Source organism: Labrus mixtus, chromosome 5 (genome assembly GCF_963584025.1).
Source record: "Labrus mixtus chromosome 5, fLabMix1.1, whole genome shotgun sequence".
Lineage (NCBI taxonomy): Eukaryota > Metazoa > Chordata > Actinopteri > Labriformes > Labridae > Labrus > Labrus mixtus.
The window spans coordinates 28,998,998-29,015,365 of NC_083616.1; the positions used below are offsets into that span (position 1 = coordinate 28,998,998).

Consider the following 16,368-nt stretch of genomic DNA (forward strand, 5'->3'; position numbering starts at 1 on the left):
ACACCTCCATGTCGCCATTCTTTCATCTCCTTTTTCATCCATTTTTAATATTCACCTCAAAAGCAGGTTTGATATATTGCACATGAGACACAACGAGAGACATATTTTACTCATTTTGTGACTCATGATGTCTCCAATCAGCCCTTGTTTATACTCTCTCTTTCCTACGGGCGACTCTCTGACTAAAGGCAGTTTTCCTCTCTGTGAGATTCAGCCACCAGTCCATCTGCACAGTATAATCTTACACCATGCAGCCGCACACACACACACATACACACACACACACACAGGCTGCATTTCATTTCAGTACACAGCCTTCCCTAAGTGATATTTAATAGCAAACTTTATTGAAGCAAGATCTGGGTCTGTCTGTTCTGTTTAGACAGCTTCTACTTGCTTTCTTCATACTAACAGATTGTTCTTTGTATCTTTTTTATCATCTACTGAGCTTCATTATCAGCACCAGACTCTTCCAAAGCTACAAAAGTCGATTCTTTATACCCACAGCAGAGGTCAACAATCAGGTTCATCCTCAAGTGCTGTCCCTGCTCAGAGGAAATATCAGTTTGCTCCTCTCATGTCTCTATCCATTCATTCATTTTGTTTCAGGTTTTATATATGACACAACATGTGTGCCCACTCTTGCATCTTGCACGCTCGTTTGCATGCAGTTCATGAACTATGTGCTTCGTTTCAGAGGGGACTTTTTTCAGTTCGGGCTTTTCAAAGTTTATAATGTCAATGACGAGTATGAGTGTGATTCAATGTCCTCTGTCTTTCTCTCTTCCCTTTCAACCCCTGTTCTTCTGTGTTGCAGAGCGGTGCACCTGCTAAAGTCACAAAGTTAGTCTCTGCAGCATGTCTTTGACTTTTACATTGACCTTTTTCTTTACCTGTTTGTGCGCACTGCAAAAAATATCAAATCTTACCGAGTGCATTTGTCTAATTTCAAGTCAAATGTATCTCATTATATATAAGACACATTCACCTGAAAAGTCAAGATAAAAACATCTTATTGCAAAATAGTATTACAAGCAATCAATAAAGCCTTGAATGTTTTTTATTTATTTTTATTGTTTAGATTTTGTTGTGCCTTTATTTAGGGCGCACAAGGAAGTGTAGGACCGGAGCACTCACACTAGTCTAACAAACTGGACTTTAGGGGTGAAGTGTGCTTGAGCACAGTACAGATTGCCTTGTGCGACTCTCTGAGTGCTCCCTTAGAGACAGGACAGATAATAGAGTCAGACACTAGGAGAGAGATAGTGGGGAATAACATGCCACAGGCCGGATTCCAACTTGTGTTACCACTTTGAGGAAAACAGCCTATGTACATCGGGTGCGAAAACTGACCACTAGTCCACCTGCGCCTCTGCCTGGATTGATTTTAATGAGTCAATGTAGCTCCCAGTGCAGCAAGCAAAACTGACTTGTACCGTTTCTTCATATAAGATGTTGGTCTCATTTTGCTCAGTAAAAAAAATACAGGCCTTTTGTTTTACTTGCTATGTCTTGAAATATAATCTTTATCTGGACTTATCAGGTGAACGTGGCTCATGTTACATGTAATGACATATTTTTACTAGAAATTACACAGATTTTAGGATTGTGTACTTTATCATGGATCTGCATGCACTTGCTTTATATTTCCCTGCAGAACGTTATCCCTATCGCTTAGTTATCTCATTCTCTTGTTATATGATTCAAGAAGTGACGCACAGATGCATGCAGCCTATTACATCAGATGTGATGCAATATGCTGGCTACAGTTTGTTTTTTTACCTCAGCTCTAAATTAAAGCTATACTGATATTGACACACACACACACACACACACACACACACACTGTATTGTCGGACATTTCCAGTAAGCGACTGTAAGTGTGTGACCAGGCTCACACAGAGCTGTCAACACGCCCACACCCACATAGCCGCTGCTGTGGCAGGAATGTGTTGAGAGAGCCTCATAAATCAGTCTGTTCAATGTGCTAGGTGAGTGTGATGCTGGGTGCGGGTATTTATAGGTGATTTATTGACAGCAGAGCCTGAAAAGTCTTCAATGCCCCTGTGTGTGTGTGTGTGTGTGTGTGTATGTGTGTGTGTGTGTGTGTGTGTGTGTGTATGAGTGTGGATTTGTGTGTCGTGTGTCCTCAGAGCGGTTTTATTGATGGCCAATTAGTGAATGACCTGTCAGCACCATGTTGGATAGGAAGCTGGCGGATACACACACACTCGGACTATTCATGTAGTCACACAAACCACACATGTTGTTTTTTGTGTTTTTTTGTCACTTCCCGCCTAAAGGACTGTAATCACTAAATTTAGCTTTCATGCTAATCCTGCATATCGACAGAGATGGGTATTGCTTATATGTGGATGAATGTGCAATGTACTAATTCATTAAATTAAATAAATAAATAAAATGTTAGAACAGACTGAAAAAATAGAGGTGAAATTTTCCACCAGCATTTCAGCAGAACACTTCTATTAGAGTGTTTTATTTTTATGGTGTACATCGCTCAAGTTGACTGAATGAACTCTTATTTTTAGATTTATTTTTTATTTTTATTGTGCCAATATTTGAAAGCAATACAAGTGATAAAGACACTTTGTGAAACAATCAGACAAACTAGAAGCTGTTACTTCAACAAAATAGAGAAGATCGTGTTGATTTACAGACAACTCAGCAGCACCACCTTGTGGTCAAAAATATAAATTATGTATTTTTAGAGTTAATTTTTCCACCTGTCAATATTTAAATGTCTCCATGGATATTTTTGCATGCATTAAGTTTTGTTGTCCAGCAGTTTTTTTTTTTACTTTCCTCTTTTTCCTGTTCTCCTGCATGCATTTTATTTTTCTTGTAGATATTTAATACATTCCTTATATCTTTACCCCTTCTTCTCCTTCTGCTTTACCTCCCTTAAAGTGGACCTCACAGTATTTTGAAGTAAGTATTATTAGTCGATTATTCAGCGGTGTATTTGCGGTTGTTTTGAACGTTGCTGTTCGGTCTTTTTTCTGATTTCTTCCGTCCTGTTGTTCTCTTTTTAAGAAAGCCACCACCGCCAAGGTATCAGACTGTTTCAGACTAAGAGTTTAAATCATTTAACAAAGTGTGATGTGACTTTGTCTTCCTTTTTTTCTTGTCTGACCAAAAAAAATGTAGATTATTTTTTTTTTGACAGCGTTTCACGTTTCCATATCATGTAACCTGAAGTCTAAACACTTTCATGCCATTCCTCTTACTTTGACATTTTGTATTTTATGTAATAGTTCTGAGTATATCTTTAAAATCACTGTTTGAAACTAAAAAGACTTAACGTCATTTCACAACACACTCTAATGAACAGATCTACTTTTGACATGCTTTTAGTGGTACACTGCAAAAACTCAAATCTTAGCGTGTGTAACTTCTAATCATGAATATTTTATTAGACTTCATATGAGCCACATTCATCTGACAAGTCCAGAGAAACATATTGTTTCAAGACATAGTAGGAAACAAATAAAGCCTGAATTTCTTACAGTGAGTAAAAGTAGGTTTCTTAACTAGACTCTTCTTCTCTGTCGCCCCCTGGTGGTGGAAAGAACAAACAACGCCAAACGAGTCTCTGCAGAAAAAGCTAAAGACCCAGCTCTTTCATGAACACCTACACACTTAATTCAATTTAATTTGTAAATCACATTTCATACAAACGTGAACTCAATGTGCTTTACAGAGGACAAAGACAAACAAACACAATACAAACTCATTTTTAAAAAATGAACAAAATAAGGAAAAATAAGATATTGATCTCATTTCATGAAACTAGACAAGTAGTAACATTCTCCCCAAAGCTTAGTTATCTTAGTTTCATGTTAGATTTTGATCTTTACATCTCATTTCAAGAAACTGATGAGAAATACAACATGAAACTAAGACAACTAAGCATTTGGGAAAAAGTTCAAACAATTCTTGTGAAGTTTCTTAAAAACTTAATCAGTACATTTTTCATGCTTCATTGGCAGTTTTACTCATTCACAAGAATTCAGGCCTTATTTGTTTCTTGTAATATCTTGAAATGAAATGTTTAATCTTGACTTGATCAGTGATTGAGGCTTATAATAAGTCTAAAAACATATTTTTGACTAACAAAAAGGCAAATACACTAAGGCAGATTTTTTGCAGTGTAGGAGTATTTGAGTATTCATAGAATCTTACAAAATGAATACTTCTCATTGTAAATCAGTCAGTCTGCATCTCTGTTACTTGAATAAATCATGATCTGGAGCATGTTAAATTAAAAACTCTTGTTGCTGATGTCTTCCGCCCTGTCCTTTCAGAGTTCCCAGGAAACATGTGGTGGAAACAGACATCCACTTCTACCACGTCCCCACTCACGCTGATGCCAGCAGGAAGCGCATAATGGAGGACACGGAGGACTGGCGCCCTCGCAGCGGCACCACCCAGTCCAGATCCTTCAGGATCCTGGCTCAGATCACCGGCACAGAGAACGGTAAGGATATAGGCTGCTGACTGCAGGGTGCACAGTGATGATGTCTGCATCTATTAATGATGCCTGCTCTGAGTCTGTACCACAAATATTACACAGTACATGAGAAAAGAATACAATAACGTGGTTGTCATAGCAACAGCTACAACGAAAATTGAGTGTGCAACTCTCCATCAGTGCAACATTAAAAGAAGTAAGAATAGCAGCCACAATGAAGACACAGTTTAATCAACACTGAACAGTCATAGAGTGTCTATTCAGAATGATTCATGTGCAATACCCTGTGAGAAAAAAACACCCAAATTACCTGTAAATAAAAGTGCTTTCACACATGCACAAAACTCCTGAAAAAACTCCTGAAGTTTTTCGGGGTGAGCTACATGTGTGAATGGTGAACGGCCACATTTTTCACTCTGACTTTAACTGGAGTTTTTCCTGCAAGCCCCCTACTATTTTTTAAGCAGAAGGTCCAAGTGAGGTGATGTGAGAACGCAGCAGAATATAATCAGGAGAATTCACCTCAACCTATTAGGAGAAGGTGGTGACATTTATTCCCTGCGATCACTGCACAACCAGAGCGTGTATGGTCTTTGTTCTCCATTCTTTTGTTGATGCTGTGATTGTGTCAAACTGCACATAACAGAACATCGATATGAAGGAAGGTATTCTCATTATAGCGTCGTTTAGCGGACTGTGTTGCTTCATCCGCCACTTCTGACAAATGTAACTTAAAAAAGTAATATTGGGCTTTTAAAAGGCAGAAACCTCGAGCAGAACCAGACTCATGTTGAGCAGCCGTCAACGTCCTTGTATGTGTCAACATGTCTGGCCACTAAAGCTGAGTCTGATTGTCTCCCCCTCTTTTGTTTCCCTTTTAGCTCAAGAAGAAGAAGCCGAGGCAGCCAAGACAAAGTAAGTGCATGGATCAATCAAACACTGACTGCAGGTTTTAATAACCCTTTAATCAGTCTGGTTTGTTGTTTTGTGAGGAGCAACATGACATAATCCAGAAAATATCATGTTTCCAGCTGATTTTTTTATTCTTACTTGATTTCGTTCATGAAGCCCGTTGTCTCTATAACGATGTTCTAACATGTAGAGGCATTTACAGAGCATAATAGAAATAAGTGGTACAGGTCTGGAAGTTTGTGTTGATGCTGTGTGAGCTCTCTTTTGTCTCAACCGCAGAGAACGGATCATATTTATACGCTCAAGTCAAAACCCAGACCTGAGTGTTCTGTCATATAGATCACATTTTAGTATCTGAGTTCAGAGGCAGTTTAAACTCGACTTCTCTCTCTGACTGCGGAGAGCTGTGGAGTGTTTGAAGATCAAATTGTGACGCTTTTTGTGGTTGCTGTTTGTGGGGGTTTGTTGTGACAGTCTTTGCATGTGTTGTGTGTACAACCTGTGACTGCGGTTGTTGTTGGCGACCACAGCCGGACTGTGGCGGTGCGTCCTCTCTGTGGTGTTGTGATCCATCAGCCGTCCTTAGCGCTCGTTGGTTTGTGGTGAAAACGTCTGATCGCTTGTGTTGACATCCCTGCTGCCTGTGTGTGTCGTTGTGCGGCTGCTTCATGGTGAGATTAATTCATCATTTCAGTCCAAACAGGCCATGGCTTTGACTTTCTCTCTTGTGTGTTGATTTTTTGTCATTTCCTGGTGATGACAGCTCGACTGCCCTCATCTCATCCACGTCATAAACTCCCCCCGTGGACCATCCGCTTCTTGTTTGTGAAAGCTGCTTTTCATGCCGCATGGCTCTCAGTGTATCTGATTGCAGGGCTGGTGCTCTACTTTTCCTAAACCCTTTTCCTTCCCTCTCTCTTTTGGTGTCTTTCTTTTTTTCTTCCCTCTCTCTGTGTTTCCTGTGCTGGCAGAGGACACAAGACCACCACTCGGTTTGTGATGGGCCCCAAGTACGGCGAGCTGAGAGACTGGCACCACGGAGTGTCTGCTCGCACCCTCAATGTCCAGTAGACACGTGTGTGTGTGTGTGTGTGTGTGTGTGTGTGTGTGTGTGTGTGTGTGTGTGTGTGTTAGTCTACCTGTGTATGTGTGTGCACCATATCAGTTTGACTTCTGTAGGTGGTTATTTATAAGGATGTCGAAAGTAAAAAAAAGCGTATGGGCTGATGGAAATAAAGAAACTGAAAAAATCACTTGAGTAAGAAATTACAAAGACAGAAGTGTGTGAGCGTGTGTGTGTGTGTGTGTGTGTGTGTGTGTGTGTGTGTGTGTGTGATGGTAGTGGTGTTGGCTTGTCCTTCACTGTTATTTGAAGAGCCTCCACTGGCCTCATTCAGACATTTCATTTTAACTATAAACCTTCTTGCTCCTCTTGCTACTCCACTAGTTCAATCCCTGAAGGTTTTTTTTACATCCATAAATACTATGAGTGTGAATCCACGTTCAACCCTTTATGCATGAATTTGGGTTTGATTGAAGTATTTAGATGCTCCTTTCTGTGCGCACAGTAGCGATTTACAATAATATGCTATACGATACAATACGCTATGATATGATCAACCTCATTGTCTCCTCAGGGTTTTTTAAAATCTTGGACTCAAATGGGGTATCTTCACACTAACGACCAATAACGCTCCTGTGAGGATTGATTAATTTTGGCGCCCCCCTGTGGACAAAGTGATACATCTCATCTCTTTGCTGATCCTGACCTTCACATGTGAGGCAGGTTGTTTTTTTTAGAATTATTTTTACTCCTTTATAGAAAAAGGACAGTGGGTAGAGTCGGAAATCAGGTTTTAACCGGGGCCGCCCGCTTCAAGGACTGTAGCCTCTGTACATGGGGCGCTCGCCCTAACCACTGGGCAAACGGTGCCCCGTGTGAGTCATGTTTTAAACAGACAGTCTCCCCTCGCTTTATTTTAACAGTCAAATCTATCACTTACTGTGAATGTCTTCGTCCAACATACCCAACGGCAGCTGTTTCAATCCTTAAAAATAACGATTTAGAAACAAAGAATATTATCACTTTTACTCTCGTTTGCTTTTTCAAGTCAGAAAGAGGCATCCGTATTACTTTGAGTCTGTTTCATAATTAGATGAAAACTCCTCACAGGAGCTTTAAACGATGGGTTTGATGAGGGAGAAGATTCGACATCTTGTCCGCTGAGACCTTGTGTGCTTTTGTGTGGCTTACTTTTTCCCAATGATCAAAGGTCGAAGACAAATAATTCATAGTTTTCAATGAATGGCTCCTCACTGCAGTGCATGTAGCCTTCAGTACAGCACAGACAGCACATTCTGTACACTGACTTCATGTGCTGTATGTTTCATGTGCTGTATGTCCCAAGGTCATGTCGAGCAGCAAGCAGCTGAGGTAGTCCGCTGGGAGTTACCAACAACATTTTATGAATAATTCAAACTGTGTTCTGTGTTACATGTAACTACATAATGAAACAAGTTCTTATGTATACAGAGACAAATCCTGCAGTCTGATCAGAAAGTCGAGATACACAGAGAAGGAAAGATTAATTAATTAATGTTAATCCCACTTTTTGTTTCTGCACCGTATAACTACACGGCTCCTTCCTGCTTGTCAGGTGAATGTGGCGTTTATAATAAAATTACAGTAGATATTTTTTAAACATGAAATTAGACAAATACACTCACTTAGATTTGTTGTTTTGCAGTGTACACATAGCAGCGTATTTCTATGATAACTAATAGATCTGGTGAAGGTTCTGCTGAAGTTTTATTAAGACAGTAAAATAAAACACAGATGTGTTGGAGGATATTGTGGAACCAGCCTCAAACCTGTTTCAAAGCTAAATATGGCTCGTTTACATTTGCTTTATTTTCTGCTGTATGGGCTCTCTGGGCCATCTGAGAAATGGAAAGCGATTTCACCTTGTTATGAATGTATGTTCTTTATATTTTAGCCATTAGCCCGTATGCTAAGCTGCTGTGATGGAACAGACCTCGGTGAATTGAGAAATCAGAACGGTTTAAGATGAATGCAAGTAAGGAGGGGTCTCTGCAACGAGCACGTTGTTTAGTTTTGAAGGTGCAAAGGTGTGTGTATGAATGCTATAAATGGCTCGTAATGCAAAGGTTCAATGTTGAAGCCGTTGCTATGTAAAATATTTATCCAGTGCCTTTACATGTATTTAATCCTCATGTTTACTTACATTAGATTTAGCCATCTAATATTTAAGTTTGCAGTTGTGTTTCATTTAAAAAAATAGCTGCCACACTGAGTGCCTGTTTCTCTTCTGTGTGTTGAGTTTGAAAAACTTTGATTCTATATTGTAACAAATAAAAATAATTACCTTTTCTTTCTTGTTTCCTTTTCTTTCCGTCTCTTTCTTTACTTCCTTTGATCCCTACTTCTTGAATTCCTTCACTCTGTTCCTTTCCTAGTTGTCTCATTGAGTCTGAGACAAACATTGGCGAGGTCAGGTATAAATCATCATCTATACTTGTCCCACTTGTTTTCAACTTCTTAACCTCTAACATAAAAAAATCCCAAAACACAGAAGTCACCTTAAAATAAATCAACCGTCACTTTTTTTTCTAGAAATTAAATCACAGGAACTAAATAACCACTACTTATGTATATATTTTAAATTTTAACAAGTTTTAAAGCTCCTGTGAGAAACACAGTTCTGTTCTGTTCATATCCACGTACTGTTTCCTAATTAAAATTTTACACTGATTTCTTATAATTTCCAAAAAATCACTCACTGTGATTCTTTGCTTTGTTAAAATGTAAAATAAGTATTTACTACGTGTGCTGACACCTACCCTGCAGCAACAGCTTCAGGCATCAAAAATAACTATGTAGAAACAGTCTATCTTTATGCTGATGGTCTTGTTTGCTTTTGACGCCAATATAGAGGCACCAATATTAAATTCAGACTGTTTCATAACCAGATAAAAACTCCACACAGGAGCTTTAAATCATTTTAATGTCACAAAACAAGTAACACCACATACACTGATTACATACTGGTACAGGTTTATTTCCACAACTCTACTTTAACAAATCTGTAACCTAAATTCTGCAACAAAAACGTCAACCTACAGAGTGAAATGTATTGCACTTTAATGTTTTGTTATTTGTCATCTGACAGTAACAGATATCCAGCACGTCAATCCTCCAGACAAGTCGTCAGAGGGCTGGATGATGCAGAAGCCACACCCACATCTGACCCCATGCTCACACACCAAACACAAGTACAGGTGGAAAGCTCGTCAGTCAGTCAGCAACAACCAGGGGAGGAAATCCCCAACTTGTTAAAAACTGAACACCAAGACAGCAACACTCCCCCTGAAGCCCCCCTGCAGTTTGTTGCCTTCCCGGTGCCGTTTACAAGTTCCATCGACATGTTTTATCAAACCCATTCATCTAACATGACCCACTCATTAGCTCCTGTGCTGTTACCTTTACCGTACTCTGGATCATCACTGAGCCAATTAGCATCCTCTCATTCCCAAAGGCCTACTGATGCCTCGCTTGAGGCTGTGTTTCTACCAGCAAACTTCCCACAAGTTTTTGGACAAAGTCCTGCGAGTACACACACCACGGCATCCTGTGTACCTGTTTTTAGTGTATTACCGGCTCAAGGACTTTGTCTGTCACATGGAAATGGTCCCTCAGTAGCTCAAACCCAAACACCAGAGGTTTTTTCTTCCGACTCTATTCTTGTTTGCAGAGCGGCGGCTTTAGATAAAGGATCACCAAGCTTTCAACTACCAGTTGAAAGGTACACTGAGCTTAGGTTGTTTTAAAAAAAATCATGGTATCATGGCTGAAAAGCATCAATAAATGTCTTACCTTATTTCCCTTGATCTTGCAGTTCCCCTCTGTCACCACCAGAGGGCAGCACAGACTCACAGACTCAGCCCAGTAAGCGTTTGTCTGATCTTGACGCTGACGGTCACAAGTTTAACAGACTAACTTCAGAGTCCCTGAAGGCAGCACAAACTCAAGTTGACCTTTCTCCTCAATGCAGGTGCCTCGTGAAAATGTCCAATACTTAAATGCACGTACAGTAAAAACTTCAAAGTGACAGGTCATTAAATTGCTTCCACTATCTTTTTCAATCTGTGATTGCCTGTCCTGTTTACGTGCCCTCCATCTGTCCTCACAGCTTTCCAGTCCAGGTCAATAATAATCATCTTTCTCATAAGTCAGCACATCATCAGCATGTGCTTTCTACCAAACCTGTCAGGTAACAGTCTTATTCTTCTTTAATGTGGCAGGAACGACCTGAAGTCACCTTTAACCGGACCTGTTTCAAGCTGCCACACTTACTGAAACTGTGTTTTAATTCTTCAGTATTTTCTTATGAGGGGTTTTATTTCACGTTGGTCATAAGTCAGCTCATGGCTTCTGTAGTTTGATACTCAGTTGTTGTCAATTTCAATTCAAAAACATTTTCATTTTCTTACTTTTTGGTTTATTGGTTTATGGTTGTGCATATATGCGTACACAGGAGAGCGCTATTATCAAATCCTCTGGACTTCCTGCCCAAAGCGGCTCCCAGCCCTCCTCCTCTGACTCCAAGTGCCCCCAAACAGCCCACACAAAACACACACTCTGAGCATCGTAGTCCAGTGCAGTAAGTGTTGTGTGTTTTTGTGTTGTTAAATCTCTTAAGTGTCCATTAGCTCTTCCCTACAAACATCCTACCTCTACCTTCAAACCGGTAAAACCTGTTCCCTTTTTCATTTTATCCGTAGATAATGTACCATAATAAACATCTCGGTTCCATCATCATTTTATATTCCCTCCCCCTCCCTCAATGTTTCATCTCCTCATCAGAAGTACTTATCAGAGCAGCCCTCAGCGTCCTGAAAAGGCAATGTCCCAGTCCTTATTGGACGCCCTGCTCATCTCTCCTATCACTCAAGCTCCTCCCCTGTGCTTGAGGAGGAAGAAGAAGAAGAAGCGTCGCAGCGTCAGCGAGCTGCAGCTGCCAAAGAACAAGAGGTAGACAGTCGTGCAGACCTGGACAAAACTTTCACCATATTACTGTAACACCTGGTCTCAAACTCCAATATGTTTGTGTTTGACACAAGCAGAGATTCTTCATTTTTGTTAATGTAAATTTGTTTTGTCCAGATCTGCATCCAGGACATTTCGATTATAATTAAAGTGATGCATGTGGCTTCACGATAACAGATCCTATCGACTAATTGCTTGACTACGGAAGCCCTAAGCAGACATGTATCCATACATTTTATTTCTCTGTTTTTCTGTGTTAATGAGTATTTCCTGGGTTTTTTTGGTTTTTTTGAGAGCTCCAAATCTTTATCTCGAATACCCAGAGATGGAAAAAGCACAAAACTAACTTAACTTTCCTCTTATATGTGTGGGCAATGACAGCATGGCATCACAGCCTAGGCACAGAAAATCTATCCGCTAATCACAAGAAAACAAGCTTTGTTATCTCGAGATAATGAGATAAATTAATTGTTTATAACTAGAAATCCAGCTTTGATATCCCAGGATCATTAGAAAAATAAATCAAGATCCTGAGATAATCAGAAGTTACTTGTCATCAGAGGAAAATGGAGTAAATAAAATGTATGGATGCATGTCCGCTTATGGCTTCTGTACCTGACAGCCCAAGAAAACCAGCAAGCCTTTAAGCAGGATGACTTTAGGAACAAATATTTTATCCGTTTTCTAAAATATCCACATTTAATTATATCGGACAATACTATTTCTCTTGGAGGAAATACGACCTCTGAGCACCACAGCATGCCTCTTTTTTCCCCCTCAGTTTAAACAGCGTTAGAGTCCACTTCACACAGCGTTCATGGCGGGTGAAAAAGTCATGCTTTCTCCGTCCATGCCAGCACCAAAAGACACGCTCCATATGTCTCTGCGGAGACGACTCACACCAACTATGACATTCTGTGGTCGCTGTGAAACGACTTGGCAGTGTCTCACACGGATCACTCAATGGCTAGTGGGCACAACTGTACACATTTAGACCGTGAAGCATGAGAAGTGTGTGAGGGACGGTTTGAGCGGGTGTTTGGATGGATGTTCTTTGTTTTTATGTGTGTGTGAGAGTGTGTGTGAATGTACATGCATGGGTGGTACAGTGTGAGAGTGTTGAATTTAATCCAAGGAATATCACAAGGCTGAATTATAGACCATCTGTTGTGTGGTGGGGAGAGAGAGAGAGCTGCTGGACGGCAGTCAGCTATGTTAATGGACCATTTGTTCAATGCTCAGACCAAATAACCAGCACATTTATGTGACTCAGAGTACAAGTTCATGTTGGAGCTACAGCACACAAGGGGTTATTTTACATATGTAAACAGTCTGAGGAGTGGAAAGTTCTCTTTTTTTGTGTCGTTATCACTTAACCTAGCCAACAAGTACTGCCATTTAGAGGCAGGGCACAATGCTGAGAAAGGACTGCAGATAGGACAAATGCAGGAAACTAGAGATGCAAAGCGAAACCCTCCTCAGCATCAGAATCAGAAATACTCAAATTAATCCACAGGGGGGAATTTGGTCGTTGCATTTGCTGTTGTACACAATGTAAGAATATAGAAAGAAATACAAAATAGATTAAACTACAAGATAAATTAAGAAGAAATTAGCTATATTTTTCAAAATTACTAAAATATAAGATAAAATAGAATAGAATAGAATCAGCTTTATTGGCCATGTATGCTTACACAGACACAGAATTTGTCTTCAGTAACTGTGCTCTCAGTATACAAAGTTAAACATTAAACATAATATAAGCAAAAAAAAAAAAAACACTAATATATATAAGGCTAAATAAGACAATAGTGCACTGGTGAGTAGTGCAAAAAAAATGCTGAGGTGAACATGATATATATATATAGTTATGTAACAGATGGTTAATATATATGAGGTAGAGTTTTTACAGTGTTTACATACGCAGTGTGCATAGATTGATGAGAGGATAATATTACAGTATATACATGATTAAGTTATTGAAAAATAAAACTAGTTACTAAATAATAGCATTTAAAATAAAATGATTTGAGGGAGAAGTGTTTGAGCTTATGGGTTGCAGCAGTAAATCAAGAAGCAGTGACGTTACAGGCGGATAAAATGATAATTAAAATCTATACCTCCCCCCCTCCTTCGTCCTGTCCCTCTTTAATTATCTCGCATGAGTTAACAAGGTCCATACATGGCACAGCACGTCCAGATGGTCAGCACTCGGCAACTGCCCGCTATTGAATCAAAGCAGCGAGGCCTCCATCAATCAACCAATCACAGCCCTGCAGAATACAATTAAGCCCCCCCTGTAATTGGCCTGATTGGTGGAGAATATTAACGAGCTGTGCTGTAATTGGCTGTAATGAATGAAGGACTGGGGAGCATCTTATTTCCTGCTCTACTTGTCACCTGTTGTTAGCCAATTAGCATGGCTAATGGGAATGCATGTTGTTCGCACAGATGATTTAAATAGATGGCCCTGCAGCCTTCAGTCTCACAGAGGGTAAGAAAGCTTAATGGCCGGATCAGGATGAGGTCTCTCCTGCTCTTTACAGTTCTTTATCTACTTGTTAGGTTTAATGACTTTCCTCCCTTCATGGTGAGTAACAGTATCGGCTCACAATCCTGGAGGGATGAATGGTCCCAACTTGACTTTGTTGGTTCTTACAGCCTGATTAAAGGTTGAGAAAAATGTTTCAGTTGTGGTAAATATATTTTTAATTCATCCCATTTTTATTTCTTTAGTATTTTTTTCTGAATTATGGCACACCCTCACATCTTTGAACCCTAAATAATCTCAAAGAAACAACCTATAGGGCCATGCTTTTTACACTTGCTGACCATGTAGTCACACTATGGTTGTTAGAGGGAGCTGTCTACTATCTTTTCTCAGAAGTCTTTTAAAAATAATGCTCACATATTGGTTAAGGCGGGCTTAAATCGTCACAAGTGAGGCCACAATCGATGAGACTCTTTTAGGTATGATATGCAACATTTTAAACATTAACATAGCAGATATTAAGATATTAAATATATCCTAATTAAATATGTTAGTGAGTAATGCCTTTCTAAAAAGAAAACCTAGTTGGTTGTTCTCAACTCTCAGTTGTTCCCTGCTCCACTTTTCAGAAAATGTGTGCTCAAACAGGTCGTTTGGAGATTTTCCCTTCATGACATCACAAAGGGCAGTAGCCCCTCCCCCAGGTGGGTGACAGGTGAGTCTGCCTTCTCACAGTAAACAATAGGACATGGAGCGAGAAAGCCCGAGCCGACCCAAATCCTTCCAGAGAGGGGGCGTGGTCAGACACAACTCATTTACATATTTAAAGGTACAGACACAGAAACAGCCTGTTCTGATCAGGGCTGAAATAGAGGGGTTTATAGACATGATCAAATACAGGATCAGAGTGGATTTAGAACAAGAAACTTCACACACATGTTTTGAGGAGCTCTGAGACTTATTTAAACTGGTTGAAGAGGAGGAGAATATGTGACCTTTAAGATAGAAGTGAAACATTATTGGTGCAACAGGCCACAGAACTTTAGGAAGGGTCGGAGGTGGAATTGATCCATCAAATTTCTTCTAAAAAGTTCAAATGTAACGAATCTCTTCTGATCCGTCGTGATAAAATAGCAGCAAGTAAGCACTCTGCCTACATTATACTGGTTCAGTTTTCTGCCTGGGTTTATCTTTAGAAAGTTAATATGCACTGTGTCCTCCTGTCAGACTCCGGGGGTACAAAATGATAAGGAGATAATAAGGATGAAGACAGATGCTGTGCAGAGTGACAGTCTTTTTCCTTCAGAGAGTACTTAGATTAGGACTGTGTCGACTAAAGGCTGATTAGCTGGAAATCAATGCTAACACAACCGTCCTCTGGGTGCATTTATCACAATCCTTGTCAAAGCACGGTAGCTTGTGTGTTCATTGTTTAACAGTGTGAATATCAATCACAAACCTCTCTAGCAAGTTTTCCACTGTGTGCAGTTCAGATTCACATTTTCAGAGTGTCTTTGTTTTGACAATAACAGCTACTAAACAGTTCCATCACCAAAGCCATCTCTGTCGTTTTGTTTTTATGTATTACCAGAAAATCTCAGCCTTATTCCTTCTTTTTCTGATATTTTCCTTCTCCTGCCAAAGGGTGTCTTGGCATCAGTCGGCCACAGAGGAGGGAGACCCTCTCTTCTCCTCACCGGTCAATGCTGTCTATGTCTTTAGGTAAATGTAACCCCCCCCCCCACACCCATCCCCCCAGCCTTCTTACACATATACGCTCTGTGCCATTAATTGATGCTTAAATGAAGTACAGCAGACTTATTTAAGACTTCTTTATTCAAACTGGCCTTCAGCTATATGTTGGGATTTCTTTTTTGGTCTTTTTTTTCTTAGCATTTTTGGTGAGTGCAATTTTTGCAATTTAGATTTTAAAGATTTATTTTTGGGCCTTTTGTGCCCTTTTATATGACAGATAGGACAGTGGATAGAGTTGGAAATCAGGGCGAGAGAGAGAGTAGGGAATGACATGCGGAAAAGGAGCCACAGGTCAGATTCGAACCCGCTTGGAGGACCACAGCCTCCATACATGGGGCGCGCGCTCTAACCACTGTGCCACCAGCGCCCCTGCAATTTATAGTTTTACTGGAAACCACGATTTTTAAATCTGAGAATGTGTGTAGCACTTTGTGACCCTGCTCTGTGAAAGGTGCCAGCGAACAACCTTTTCTTACTTACTTACTTAGGTCTGCAGGATGCATACAAAAATAGTGAGGTGTGGGATAGTGTAGTTTAGCACTTTTTTGCACTAACGATATGAATTGCAATGGATGAATATTAAAGAATCCATATTAGCCATGACTCACACGTTCATTGTCTATCTGCTGTTCTTAATGGTTTACACCGTAC

The 16,368-nt window shown here is 40.0% G+C and overlaps 1 protein-coding gene across 6 annotated transcripts in view; it reads left to right on the forward strand.

Annotated features, from left to right (window-relative positions):
• Positions 1-16,368, forward strand: part of pdlim5a (PDZ and LIM domain 5a) — a 74,515-nt gene that overhangs the window by 42,442 nt on the left and 15,705 nt on the right. For 2 of the 6 annotated variants that reach the window (XM_061038879.1, XM_061038882.1), the window contains exons 6-9: positions 2,929-2,949; positions 3,055-3,072; positions 4,326-4,498; positions 5,374-5,407. In XM_061038879.1, coding sequence (XP_060894862.1) covers positions 2,929-2,949; positions 3,055-3,072; positions 4,326-4,498; positions 5,374-5,407 — 246 coding nt within the window. Of the gene's footprint in view, positions 1-817; positions 844-2,928; positions 2,950-3,054; positions 3,073-4,325; positions 4,499-5,373; positions 5,408-16,368 lie in introns of all 6 variants that reach the window. The other 4 variants (XM_061038883.1, XM_061038884.1, XM_061038880.1 and 1 more) reach the window with 4 other exon arrangements.